The sequence below is a fragment of the Panthera onca genome, chromosome B1, assembly GCF_046562875.1.
Source record: "Panthera onca isolate mPanOnc1 chromosome B1, mPanOnc1 haplotype 2, whole genome shotgun sequence".
In the NCBI taxonomy this organism is placed as follows: Eukaryota; Metazoa; Chordata; class Mammalia; order Carnivora; family Felidae; genus Panthera; species Panthera onca.
In genome coordinates, this window is record NC_138342.1 from 164348203 (window position 1) to 164362763 (window position 14561).

General features: G+C 42.0%; 1 protein-coding gene across 4 annotated transcripts in view; it reads left to right on the plus strand.

Moving 5' to 3' along the window:
- IKBKB (inhibitor of nuclear factor kappa B kinase subunit beta) overlaps positions 1 to 14561 on the plus strand; it is an 80532-nt gene that overhangs the window by 22591 nt on the left and 43380 nt on the right. For all 4 annotated transcript variants that reach the window (XM_060653442.3, XM_060653443.3, XM_060653445.3 and 1 more), the window contains exon 5: positions 2057 to 2126. In XM_060653442.3, the coding sequence (XP_060509425.1) occupies positions 2057 to 2126 (70 nt within the window). The remainder of the gene's footprint in view (positions 1 to 2056; positions 2127 to 14561) is intronic.

A 14561-nucleotide genomic window follows, 5' to 3' on the forward strand; every position in this document is an offset into this window, starting at 1 on the left:
TTCTCTTTGCTAGGACGTACACTTCAGGGTGCCTGACGGCAGCCCCTTGTCTCAGGTACGGTCGTGTCTGCCCACCGCCCCAGCATTGTCTGAAACACCACCTGCTTTTATATGTTGCCTTGTTTGATTTTCAACAACCCTGTGATGTTGGTAAAACTATGATTCCCATGTGAAGGACGGATGTCATGGCCCAGAATGTTGAGGCCGATGACCAGGCCTCACATGGCTGCAGTGGCAGAGCTGCTTTGGTCACAGTCTGTGGGAGCCCCACTGTGGGCCACCTATCCATCTGTGAAACCAAATGATGCTACATAGTGTGAGGAAAAATAAAAGCTCTGGACAACAGAGTTGTTTTTGTGCTAAAAAAGAGATCGCTCTGTTAGTGTACTTTTCCCCTAACTTTTCACTCTAGAAGAAGGGCCATTATATTGTAACAGGTTGCGGGGGAGGGGGGGTTAGGCAGGATACCCAGACATTTCTTCTATCTTGACATGGCAGTTTCCTGGACCCAGCATCATGGGCTGTTCTCATTACTTTTCTGACCCCTTCCGCCTTCTTTTTGTGAAGGAAACTTTCCATGAGTGTTGATCTGCCCAAGTGGCTTTCTCCTGCCATGGGAGGTGGGCAGATCCTGGGAGTGTGAGAGCAGGATGTGAACAGTCATTGGCATGACCTACAAGCAGGGAACTGATAACGGATGAGAAATGGGGAATTTGACAATGCTTCGATTTTCCTCTTTGTTTTCGTAACCTTTGACAATCATCCGATTACTAAATGAGTTATTTAAAATAGGGATAGAGTCATGTTGTTACAGTTGAGTAGATGGTCCTTAGAAGGCAGGGGGAGGGGGGTTGGTGAGATGTGACCAGATTATGGAGGGCTCTGAAGCCCAGCAGAGAACTTGAGACTTGATCGTGTAGGCAGCAAAGAGCCAGTTAGCCATGGAAGAAGATGACGCACTTCAGTGTAAATGACCTGGCATGGGGCACGAGATGATCTGTGGGAGGCAGGAAGCCCTTGCACTCTGAGGGGCCTTTGTGCATGCTGCTCCCTCCTAGGGGGATGCGCAGGGAGGGCACTGCTGCCCAAAGGGCCTGGGATCTCTGTTCTCTCTGTTCTCCAAATGAGGTAGCCTATCTTTCCCTCTTCTCAAGAGTTCAAAACCTACTGCCCTGGGCACAGAAAGGCAAGCTTGGCCAGCACATGAGCAAATGTGGAAGCAGGAACTGATTAGAAGACTGAAGTGTGTATGCCCAGCTCAGGCAACAGACTCTTGGATATTCTTGGATATAAATGCTAGTTAATAACTTTGATCCTCGAGTGGGAAGTTATTTTCTCTGCTGTCTTCAATCGAGGCCAGCTGCCAGCAGCATATTGAGCCAGGGCCAGGAGGGCAGAGAGGACAAGTGTTTGGGCTTGGGCCTCAGATAGACATGGCTTTATATTCTAGCACTGCCCTGGAATGGCTTTGTGAACAGACAGATCACTGAACCCCTCCAGTCTCAGGCTCTCCTCACCTGTGAGATACTCACCTTAGTGGCAGTGGGAGGATGAAATGAGACCATGTAGGTAAAGCTTTACTGAGCTAATCTGTGCAGAGGTTAGCCAGGTCCTGGGCATGTCATAAGTGCTCATTAAATATTCCCCACCACCACCATCATCCCGCTGGCAAGGCCACGTTGGAGGAAATGGTCAGAGGGTGGTTTTCAGTGAGTGCCTTCACCCTGTCCTCTGTGGGACTCTGGGGAGTAGTGGTCCCATTGTCACCGAGTGTGGCCTCTGGCCTGCCTCCCTCAGAACTGCAGCTCAGGTGAGAAAAATCTCTCATCTTAGAATGACTCAGACACCTCACCGATGAGTACGGGAGTACTTCTGGGAGTTGCACTGCTGCTTCCTCCTTCCTCCACCTGCTGCCCAGGCTGTCTTGACAGCCTTAGGTCCTCAAAGCCCAGGGCTGGGGTTAGCACTCGCATGACTTCAGCTGGGAAGACACACTGTGGACTTGGTGGTGGTAGGGGACTGCTTACTCTGATGCTTCTTTTCAACTTCTTGACAGTACCTGAACCAGTTTGAGAACTGCTGTGGCCTGCGGGAAGGAGCCATCCTCACCTTGCTGAGTGACATTGGTAAATCCCAGCCCTGGAAGTCAGGTCATGGTCTCCACGGAGGGTGTGTGGTGCCCCTGTGAGTTCTTGCAGAGCACAGAGGGGAGATATTTTGGTCCTCTGTTCTTTACAGAGGGTGGGGTTGTCACCAAGGGGCTAGTCAGGCAGGCGCTGAACTCAAATAGATTTCCCTTCCTTCCGGACTAAGTCATGAAGTGAATGATGATGTATATAGAATAACAGATTTCCTTTCTCATTGAAAAGCTCCACTCCCTGCTTTCCTGGAAAGGCCAGCAATAGAATAGGTTGTCATTTGAATGAATTTCATCCCTTGGCAACTAATTTTTCCACTTGCACATTGACAGCATAGGAAAAACTGCTCTTGTTCAATCCTTTGGTATTGTTAGTGTCCTCAGATGAGGGTGTCTGCTACACTCTGAGGGAGTGTAGAGTGTAGATCAGGGAGAAGAGTGACCTCAGACCACAGAGGTCAGATACTGTCTCCTGGACCCTGGTGCCCGCTCTAGGTCAGCACATGGTTCCAGCCTATGGAAACAGACATCAGGGATGCCTGGGTGGCTCAGTTGGTTAAGTGTCTGACTCTTGTTTTCGGCTCAGGTCATGATCTCGCGGTTTGTGAATTCAAGCCCCACATCAGGCTCTGCACTGATGCGTGGAGGCTGCTTGGGATTCTCTCTCCCTTTCTCTCTGCCCCTCCCCTGCTCTCTCTCTCTCTCTCTTAAAATAAACATTAAAAAAGAAAGGAAAGAAAGAAAGAGAGAGAGAGAGAAAGAAAGAAAGAAAGAAAGAAAGAAAGAAAGAAAGAAAGGCAGGCCAGGCCCTAAGCCTCCTTTTTTTCTTTCTTTATTTTTTTAATTTCCAAGATTGTTGGTACAGATTGATAATTTATAAAGTTTAGAGTTATCCAGAGTTTGTCACTGAGTGACTAGTTGCCCCTAGATATGGGCATTGATACCACTTTTCAACCCTCTCCATCTCAGCCTCTCTGAAGCTACAAGCTACATGCTTTTATCTTTTCGTTTACTCAAACTTTTTTTTTTTTTTTTAGAAAAATATCAAATATATAGAAAAGTTGAAAGAGTAGTACGGTGAAACCCACATACCTTTCAGCTGGATTCACCTGTTGCTACGATTTTGCCACATCTGTAAAGCTGTGTTTTCTAACTCTTTCCCTGGAAGGGTAGGTGAGCCTCTAGTCTCTGAAACACTCTGCCTTCCTAGTGTGGGTCCACCTCTCCCTTACCCTCTGTCACTCTTCATAGAGGGTGGGCAAGAAGGGAATGAAGGCGGGGAGAGTCCAGCAATGACATAAAGTTAGGATCCAAACAGTCTGACATAGAAAATTCCATCTCCCTCTGAATCCTGTGTTTGTCCCTTGGATGGAGTTCACAGTGGGGACAAGTTGGCATTGCACCAGTTTTATCTGACTTGAGTGGGCGTCCACCACTAGCCAGACTGATTCCTTCATGAGTTGGCCTGTGTGAGTCTACTGGAAGGGCCCTCTCTGTCTATCTAGAGGGCCTAGTCTATCAGTTGAGAATTCCACCTGTTTTCTTGACATTTTGCTTAGACAACACTTGATTGTCTTGTTACCCCAGTGGCCAAATTATTAATTTATTCTGTTGAGTTGGGCTAAAGGCTGGTTAGTAGTTTGAGGAATATTCTTTTGCTCTTAATGGGAAACTTATTTTATTTCTCTCTGGTTAGAGCTTTAAGTCATTTTTTAGAATTAATTTATTTCTTTTAGAGGGAGAGAGAGCACATGAGCAGGGGAGAGGGACAGAGGGAGAGAGAGAGAATCTTAAGCAGGCTCCATGCTTCGTGTGGAGCTCGACGTAGGGCTTGATCCCACAACCCTGGGATAGTGACCTGAGCCGAAAAAAGAGACCAGTGCTTAACCACTGAACCACCCAAGTGCCCCAAGCTTTAAGTCATTTTTTTTTAAGTGTTATCCTCTCAAATATTTTTCTTTCACTGATTATATTAGCAAATAGTTATGAAGAAAGTCTTTAATTTCTTGGCTAGAGTACACAGAACTTTCTACTTCCTCCTAAAGCTTTTACTTCCTTAAGTGATTCTGTAGTGATGTTAATAAAGCATCTACTGATTGCATATTCTTTGGTCTGGGCACATTTTGTATGCCGTTACCATTGGCTTGTGTGATAGCTTTCATATTATCTATTGAAGTTGTGGGTGTGTGTTTAAGTTATATATAAGTCAGAATAATGAAGATTGGTAAACTCCCGAGTGTGCATGTAATTCAGCCCTCCTATAGGCGGATGTATATTAAAATTCTTTAGGTCACTGGTTCCCTATCTTTCCTCTCTGTGACCCAAAATTGGAAATAATGAGGCTATGAAGTACTAATACTCTAGGATGAAATTCTTGAAAGCAGAGATTTTAGTCATTGCTGTGTCTCCAGCATCTAGAATAGTGGTATCCTATATAGTAGCCTCTCTGTAAATATTTGTCAAGTGAATGAAATAAATCGGAAAGGAAATTAAAATAACTAAGGACTTATTTATTTATTTATTTAATTTTTTTATGTATAATTTTCTGTTTTTTTTTCAATATATGAAGTTTATTGTCAAATTGGTTACACCCAGTGCTCCTCCCAAAAGGTACCCTCCTCAATACCCATCACCCACCCTCCCCTCCCTCCCACCCCCCATCAACCCTCAGTTTGTTCTCAGTTTTTAAGAGTAAGGACCTATTTAAAAAACAAAACAAAAGATGATGTCCACATTTTATTAACAGTCCCAGGTGAAATACCTGCCTTTACACTTATTGGCATTGTGACCTTAGTCATGTTACCTAATTTTTAAGAACATCTGTTTTATTAGCTGTAAAATGAGACTCACTCACCTCATTAGAATGGTTATGAGGACAAAATGAGATGATATACAAGAAGCTGCCAGCACAGTGTTTTCTGCTCCTCGCGTAATGTACGGTCAGCAAATATTCATTTCCTTCTCATTTCCTTCCCCCTCTGGATTTGGATTAATAGCATCCCTTTTGAAAAACCTCAGTCACCCTTATTTGGGATCCGGTGAGCCGGGCAGAGGGTTGCCTTGTGAGACTTCCCTTCCTGGACATGGTTCATCTTCAGACCTATTCCTGTGTCCGTCACCTTTTGGAGCAATCCCATCCCCTGATGTTGTGGTTGTGTTGTGGTTGTGGTTGTTGATAAGCTTGTATTTTACTCTCATTTCCGTTTCTGATTTGTGTACAAGATTCATCAAGTTTATTTCTTTTGCAAGGATCTCGTCACTGAGCCAGAGTTCAGAGGCATCTCCCGGAGCTCATATAACATAACTCTTTTGTATTCTGAAACATTTCCTGAGCATATTTTGTTCCAATTTGTTCCAAGTGCTGGCCCCGTGTTCCCTTTGTTGGAGTTGCCACTGCTGTTCTCTGCCAGGTTGACTTCAGATAAGTGGTAGAGCCACACCCTTGACCACTGGGTCCAGAATTCATGGCCTTCTTTTCTGGATTAAACCTGTTTTAACCAAACTTCTTCTGAGCCACAAACCTTACAGAGATGCCCACTCAGAGCTGTATCATGGTAATAGATAGACATAGAAAGGATTTTTCCAGTGAACTTTAAGTTGGCCCAGAAGATACTGCAGAATACATAGGAGAAAATGAGCAGTTTCCTGGTGAGCACAAAGGCCAGACAGACCTATTAGACAGTTTCTCCTATGCTGGTAAGTGATCTGGGGACAGGTGCAGAGGCAGCTGGAAATGATCTGGATTTCCGCATAATGTAACCCTAAAATAGCTCAAGGAAGTTATATCTAAGTGGAGTCTATTTAAACACTCTTGCTCATTAGCCTTTGGAAAACATTGGAGTGTATTTCCTTCTGCCAGCAGAGGCGCAAACTGCTGAGCGCTCAAGGTTGAGGGAAAGACTGACACTTTCTGGACGCCCGTGTCTCCACTGTCAGGCGGGGACCTGCCCATGCCCTGGCCAGTTGGGTGGGCCAGTTGTGTGATCACCATGGGCTCATCAGATCTTAAGTCTGAGTAGATCTTCCTTGATTTTCCAGATGGCCAGTTTACTGTGGGGACTGACCATCTTGTCCTCTGAACCTTCAGGAACCCCACTCCCCATTTTCATCTGTGCTTCATTCTCTGAGTCACCATCTCTGTCCCTGTTTGAGCTGCTCCTTATAGGCATCAGTACCTCAACACTAAAAAGCAGAGAGGATTTCAAAGAGAATACAGGGCTTTAGGGAAGAGAACTTATCCTAGGAATCAAAATTTATTTAGTGTTTCTCTGATTGTGTGGATTTATAACACAAGGGGACTACTAGATGTGAGAAATTGAGACCATTTGTATATAAAGTATGTTGGGAAGCATAAATGAACATAATAATAATAGAAGAGAAGACAACTGGCTTTTAGTCCTGGCTTCTCCATTTTCCCAGAGCTGTTACCTCAGGCAAGTACCTTATGGTCCATTTATCTTTTCATTTCTTCTCTGTGGAAAACTGGGTAACTTTCTGGGCTTACGTTTTCTCAAACTTAAAATCAAGGGTTTGGGCTTGGTGATCTCTAAGTTCCCTTCTAACTAAATATTCTATTTTCATTATTCAGAGGGTAGGTTTTCAGAATGGGCATCCCAGAATGTCTTTGACATTCCATCCCAGCCTGACTGCATGGCCCGGTTTCTCTCACTTCTCCCCTAGTGCATTTCCTTTCCCCAGAGCTTTGTCTTGATGCTTTCTGTTCATTCCTGCTCCATCCCCTCTGTCTCTCTCTGCACCTGAACTGATTGCCTACTGCTTTTTAATATTCTGTTTGCCAGGCTGTTCTCGTGACATCTTTATCAACCATATTCTCTCCAAAGTCTGTGTATCCAACCCTGAGCCTTATCCTCAGCTCCATACCCATGTCTATGTACTTCTCCACAAATCATTACCAAATGGAAATCCTAGACTTCTTCCCTAAGCCAGATCCCTTCCTGGCATCCCTTTCCTGTGTCACCACCCATCTTCCCATCAGTAACCTAGCCATGAGTGCCAATTCTGAATCTCGTCTCTTAGAACCTGCCCTCTTCCTGTTCCATACCCTCCCATTTAAAGGCTCCAGAGCCTTTCAGCCCTCCTTCATGCCACATATCCTGTTTTCCCTCTCTGTTCCCACTGCCCACACTAATTCAGTGTTATAGCAAATCACTGCAATGATCCCTCACCTGACCTCCTTAGCCCCATCTTACTCGTCCATCTTTCATGCTTTTGAAAGGACACTTTCATCATAATCCTTCAAGGCTAAACCTCTTTGCTTCACATTTCTCTCAATCCGCTGTCACCAGCTTAGCAGGTATGTGGCTCTCAAAACCCCCTTTTCAACCCTCCTGCTAGCCTTTGCACGTGGCGCTGCCGAAAGGGGGGCATTCTAAAGAACGCTGCTCCTGCACCTGCCCAATGACCCGAAGCCTTCCTGTCTTTCGGGACACAGCTTTAGACCCACCCTGACCCGTCACTCACAGTGGCTCTCCTCATGGCATTCCTCTCCCCTGTTGCCTCCTGTGCTCACTTGGTACTTGGTGTCTCTGCTGTTGTTATTGGATCTCTGCCTGTGGCTGACCTTGAGGACTGACTTCTGGCTTTGGGGGCTGCTGACCAGACTCTGCAGTGAGTGAAGAAAATGCCTTGATTCGGTGTCAGATTTCCCACAATACCTAGGAAGCACAAGACACTTCATTAGCACTTGTCGAACAAATGAGAACGATTGTGCACTTTTCTCTCAGCAGTTGGTGTGACTGCCTCGCTACCTTCCTGGGGGGCTATTTTAGCTGAGAAACCTTCAGCCAGATTAAATCTTTTTCCACATGTTCACACTTGGCTTTCTAATCTGTTTTGTTTGGAAAGTCCAGTGACACCAGAGTGACTGGCACATAGTAGTGTTAAATGTTAAAAAAAGAAATCTCAACTGAGTAAATTTTAAGGATCTTACTGGCTTTATTCAACAATTCATGAATTGGGCAGCGCCCCATCTAGCAAACAGAAAGGCGCTCTGAGGAGCTGCACAAAATGAAAGACTTTGATAGGCAGAAGGGGGCAGGACAAGGAAGTCACTAGCAAAGAGTGGATTGTTTCAGGTAAGGTCACCTTTCTTTGGAGGATGGCAGGGGCCCCATCAGGCAGATTACCTCATTAGTGCAGACCAGGTAATTCCAGGCTAAGATTACATTCCTGGCAGAGGCTGAGGCTACAGTTAGGTTAGACGCCCCCCTTAAATTTCAGTTTTGTGACATGGGCTTAGCACAAGTGACTGACTCCATTTTAGGCCTGTTGTCTCTTTTTTACAGTTCCTCCCTTTTGATCAGACTTTGAGCTTAACTGAGAGATGTGATCAAAATTTAAGGCATCAGTGTCACTCCCAGCTACTGCTCTGAAGTTCTAACAGTTTTTGCTGATGCTCTGTGATTATTCATAGGTCATGACTTCTTTTTGCTGAGTCTATGTGGAATGCACAGGTCATGGCTTCAGGTTCACATTTTTTTCAGTCAGTAATTCTCCTCATTCCTTTTTTGACATTCCAGTCTTAGGGCGATCACTTGATGATTAGTGGCTGTGAACATGCATTTACAACTTTTTGAGGAAATACAGCACGCTAGGGAGATTGCTATGATTTTTACACACAGGGTAATTCCCAACGTCTGGAGTGCGCTTCAAAACCATGGCCCCCAAGACCTAACCCAATCAAAATCAAATAAAGACAGACCGTGTTGAGTCACTTTCTTAAGTCAAGTGGCTTAGTTCAGTGATTTTATGTAGCTGAGTATCAACTTCCCTGAAGTGTTAATCCAGGCACAGTAAGTAGTGTTGGCCGTAGCACAGACACCTTGCTCAGCTTAAAGGTAATCAAGGACTGTCCTATTATCAGGAACAACTTTGCGCAGAGAGTCTAAGGATTTTTGTTGGGCAGCTATTGCTTTAAGAGTTAAGGAGAGTTTCTTGATAATAGCCTCATATGTACTCCTAGCCAGGAAAGCAAGAATCTGCCAAAGGGAGCTAATACTGAATCGTGAATGCTTCCTGGTAATTCCCATTTGGATCCTTGGCACAGGACTGGAATGAAGGCCAGTAAAATTTAAGGGTCTGTATACCACACAGGTGGTTTTTATTCTGGTTACCTTTGCCTTGTGTCCCTTTCTTTGTGTAGAGCCTGGATGCAAGCTTCCCTGGGTACCCTGGGATTGTTAACCAGAGAATGGGAAATGGACCCCCAGGGTTAGAGAGTCTGATGCAATAGAGATGGAGTAGAGTTTGTTCAGAGAAACTGGGACATTGGAAATCAGAAGTTTGTGACAGAGTTACAGAATCACCGGCATTGTGGTACATCCAACAGTTGTTTGGAGGTTGGATTACCCCCTTAGCAATGGCCTGGGACATACAGATGATGGTGTTATCTTTCCAGGCCAATGCCAGAGTAAAGGACAGAAAAGGAGGAAGAAAGGATTTCATGTTTAAAGTATGAAGTCTTGCTCTAGTGACTTGGGTGGGAGTAGTCTACCTTGGTATTAGCTATTTCTCTTCCTGGTCAGAGAGCCTGGCTGCCATCTGGGAGAGGAAGACCTGGTGTAGTCTCTTCCAAGGAAACTGAAGGGCAGTCTTTGTCTTTATTGATTCCAAATTAGATGGGTGGAAGAAAATTAGAAATGTTAGTTTGGAGAATCATAGCCAAATATTTGAAGAAACTAGAAGAATTTAGGATCCAATCTAGTTTATGGGTATATAACAAAACCTCAAAGAAAATTAACAGGACTAGAATCTAATATCTACAAAAGTGTGAACAATTTTTCTCTCTACAGTTATCCCCATTTTTTAAATTAAAAATGATCACAGTGAAACTAATGTGTTTGCATTAAACTTGGCCTGATTACTTATGGCAGTGTAGCAAGAATAGTGATTAGCCATATAAGCTCCTTTTAAGACTGCTTTGTGGACCTCTTCATAAAGAATGAGATTGAACTCTTCAGTCTCTGAGGCCAGGAAGCCAAGCCAAGGATTTATCATCAGATTTTACCTGCAGTACCTATAATTTAGGTGAATTTTCTCTTCTCAAGTTTCCGCTAAATATCCTGGGGTTTCTGGGCCTGCCAGTAAGTGACCTTTCTTAGTCATCTGGTAAGACTGCTAGGAACCTTTTATAAGCAAGGTACCCAGTGATTTTTCCAAGCAGTTCCTTGAAGCTGTCTGGCCATATCTGAGTCTACACACATCTCTCTTAAATGTAACATTTCAGTCAAGGCCTCGATAATATAGCCCAAGTTTTTAACTGTGTCTTGTTACAAGGAGAACAGTGTCTTATTGGACTTATCAAATACCTAGCTGTATTACCATGAAAAGAATACTCAAGAGTTTCTGGATTCTGGAGGGACCAGGTAAGGAGAAAAAGTAGATGTTTCATTCATACCTTTGTTACAAAGGTATGCTTTATAAAATTGCTGTAAGTCAGGCATAGCTTAGAAGGTTTCCTTAGGGGCTCCTGGGTGGCTCAATCTGTTAAGCATCTGACTTCAGCTCAGGTCATGATCTCATGGTCCATGGGTTTGAGCCCTGCGTCGGGCTCTGTGCTGACAGCTCAGAGCCTGGAGACTGCTTCAGATTCTGTGTCTCCCCCTTTCCCTGCCCCTCCCCTGCTCACACTCTGTCTCTCTCTCTCTCTCTCTCTCTCTCTCAAAAATAAATAAACATTTAAAATTTTTTAAAAAAATAAAAAGAAGGTTTCCTTAAATCTGGAAAGGAAAACAAAACATCGAGGAACCAGCAGTATTTCAAACCAAAAGGCATAATCCTCCTCCTCAGGTCATTCAATCCCATTTAATTAATGTTTGTTCTGCTTGAATCCAGTTCTCTCATTAATTCGGGAAATTTTTACTGAGGACAATTTTATGATCATAAAGTTATCAGAAACCTGTACTTGCCAAAGTTCTTTCCCAAGTACAAACCTATTCTCTTTGAAGTACTTCTGCAGAAACACTTCCATAAGAGCATCAGAGTAGGAGAATAGAATAGTAACTTTCTGCAAATGATGAAGACTTAAAAATGACGAGAGTTTATTTGATAAGGGAATTGAGTAATTTCTGTGATATACAACATTTTAGTATAATAACTGGAATTATTATTGATAACATTATTATAGGAAACATAGAGATCCAGGAATTTCATACAGTTTTTGGAACACTTACATACCTACAGAAATATAATATAAAGAAAGCTTAGTATTACACCTCATATAACAATGCTTCCCATATAATTTAACATAGCAAATAAGCCCAATTAGTTTCACATACCCTTTTGTATAAAGAGAGAGAAGAAATCTTTTGAGATCTTCCAGGAGCCCTCTGCAAAATTCTAGTTAGTTCAGGGTCAGAAAGACTTTATTTAGATCAGTAGTCCAAGAAAGCTTTGCCATTTTAAAAGAGAGAAACCAAATTCAAATTTTGTACCATCTTATTTTTGATATTGATACTCCTTTTTTATTCAAATAATTTATTTTTTTTTTTGAGAGAGAGAGGGAGAGAGAAAACCCTAAGCAGGTTCCACACCTAGCACACACGGGGTTCAATCCCACAATGATGAGATCATGACCTGAGCCTAAAGCAAGAGAGATGGACCTCAACTGACTGAGCCACCCAGACGCCCCTCAGATAAATTAATTTTAATATTAGCCAACTTGACCACACATAAAATTCCTTTCCCAATATTCCTTTTTTACAAACATTCTAGGTCTTTTTTACATTCATATTTTGTCCTGTGTTTTTCCCCCTTTCCCATTCTGAAGTAGCCTCACTTAAGGACAAAATTTCTTTTCCCTTAACAAAAATGCCTCTCTGTTCCTCATAGCTTCTCTTACCGAAAACACACACGCTCCTTTCCTTGTGTACAGAGATGTTTCTCTTATTATTTCCAGTAGCTTTTACTGCATATTATTTAGAATTTTTAACCCTTCAAACTAATTTCTAGTGAAAACTGAGATGTAAGCTGTTGTGAACTGCATGTTAAACCAGCATTCTTCATGTTGGCAAATGTATGAATGAATATATTTAATAATTTTTAGAAGCATACACTTTTGTTTAGACTACCCACAGAGACTTTATGAGACATTAAAGACAGCCATCATCCGATTATTTTTCCTATTGATGATATAATATAGATAACATATATTCATATCATATTATCATATAGATAATACGAGTTTATTTGATTAGTAAACCCATGTAGAATAAATGTTGTATGTCTGCATTATATTTAATGCTAATAATGCTGAAGACATGTCTATTTTTTTTATTTTCTAGTAAGACTAAATTTATTCAATATCCTAGTAAAACTTTTGATTGTAAATCTCCAACAGTATAAAAAGTACAAAACACATTTGTAGATTTCTAATATATTAATACAAAGTGCATGACTACATACAGTACATCCTACAGGCAAAGAGGTGGAAGAGGAAAAAGAAGGCTGTGGTTGAGGTCTAGTAATAGATCAGAAGTATAGATGATCCATATTATAATATATTCTACCACCAATACTGTAGCCAAAATGTACAAAAAAAATTTTTTTTGAAACAACAGGAGGAAGATGATAGTGGCTGATACTCTTGGAATTCACCGCAGAGGCTGTGGGAGAGCCAATCCAACCTACGGTGTATTCTGTGCATATGGTGGCTTGTTTTTCCCATAAGGAAGAAATATAAAATTTTAAATTTAGATTAAGAACTATAAAACTATAGGGTACCCATAAAAAGTGGCTCACTCCTTACTGTTACTTATACTGTCTAATTTTTAAAATCCAGTTTTAAAAATAAACACAATGTCATGTTATTATAAGGTAGGCAAATGATCCTCCCTAATTATGAAAAGTCTGAACCAGTGATAGGTTATTCCTGAACGTTTAGAAAAGAGGCAATGAGTGTACTTTGGTTTGGGTTCAAGTAAAAAGCCTTCTTTTTTTTTTTTTTTTTTTTTTTTTGTAAGTAAAAAGCCTTCAAATGAAGATTTTAGAATTGAAGAGCTTTGTGTTCAGGATGCATCATCTAACATTTCAATGTTAACAAAGCCTGTTAACAAAGAAGTCAAACCTAAACCAGCCCACTCAGCATTAACACACACCTCTCTTTTCTTTTAGTATAATTTTACTTCAATATAGAGTGGGGGAAAAAAAAAACACACCCAAGCCCTAATAGGGTAAAACCAATCAAACAACCACTCTACACAGACAAAACCTTTGCAAAGGTCAACTGAAGTAATCCAGAGCTAAAACTGAATTGTGCAGATTTTCAATGAAGTCACCAGTCATGTAACACAAACAAAAGTCAATTATTTACACACGAGGCAGACCGTCTAAGAAATGTGCCCAGGGGCGCCTGGGTGGCTCAGTCGGTTAAGCGGCCGACTTCGGCTCAGGTCACGATCTCGCGGTCCGTGAGTTCGAGCCCCGCGTCGGGCTCTGGGCTGATGGCTCAGAGCCTGGAGCCTGCTTCCGATTCTGTGTCTCCCTCTCTCTCTGCCCCTCCCCCGTTCATGCTCTGTCTCTCTCTGTCTCAAAAATAAATAAAACGTTAAAAAAAAAAAAAAAAAAAGAAATGTGCCCAAAGAAACATTAACCTTTGTTTTTGTGTGTATGCCATTCTGAAGACTTGCACAATTTTTTAGGTAATTTAACATTTTTAATAGACTGTGATCTCTACCATGCGGTAATGCTTTGGTACTCTTCATTTAGGATTGCTCATCCTAAAACTTTACATTTCCCCAGAGGAGCTTTGATTCTGTTTTAGCAGTTTCAATATAGATTAAAATCTTTATCAAAAATCAGTATGGAGGGAGGTGACAGAGGATGCAACATACACACTCAAGTTACCTCTCTGTATGTTTAGAAATTACTCCTTCAAGGTATTTGCATCAGAGAACTTAGTCTGCCCTGCTTAATATTCAGTAGTACAGGTTTGAATCATCAGAACCTTGGCAAGACCTTAAATTATTAACAACTACCTCTTGGGGCAAGTCCATGTTACTGAGTTATGACAAATTTATTATCATGAAGGAAAACAAGGACAGCCAGCCATCTTAAAAATGCCCCAACCACTGCTTCTTAATATAGAAAGAGTAAAAACTACATACGTTTATCATACAACAAATCCCATCTCTGTCCCCTGAAATTCCCCTAGTTTCCTTCATTAGAAGGGGATTAAAAAAAAAAAAGTCTTAAAGAGCACTTTACAGCAGCATCCAGCTTTCCTATGAAATACTCAACATCTTAAATATTATGTATACTTTTTTTCTTTTAGTAAGCTGGACACTGGCTTCAGACTTTGTGGAATTGGAGGAGAAATAACAACCCATTCAAAGCTATTCTAGAAAGTGTCTTTTGGCAGAATAGCAGGTATCCAAAGTTAAAAATAGGAGGGTTTTGTTGCTTTGTT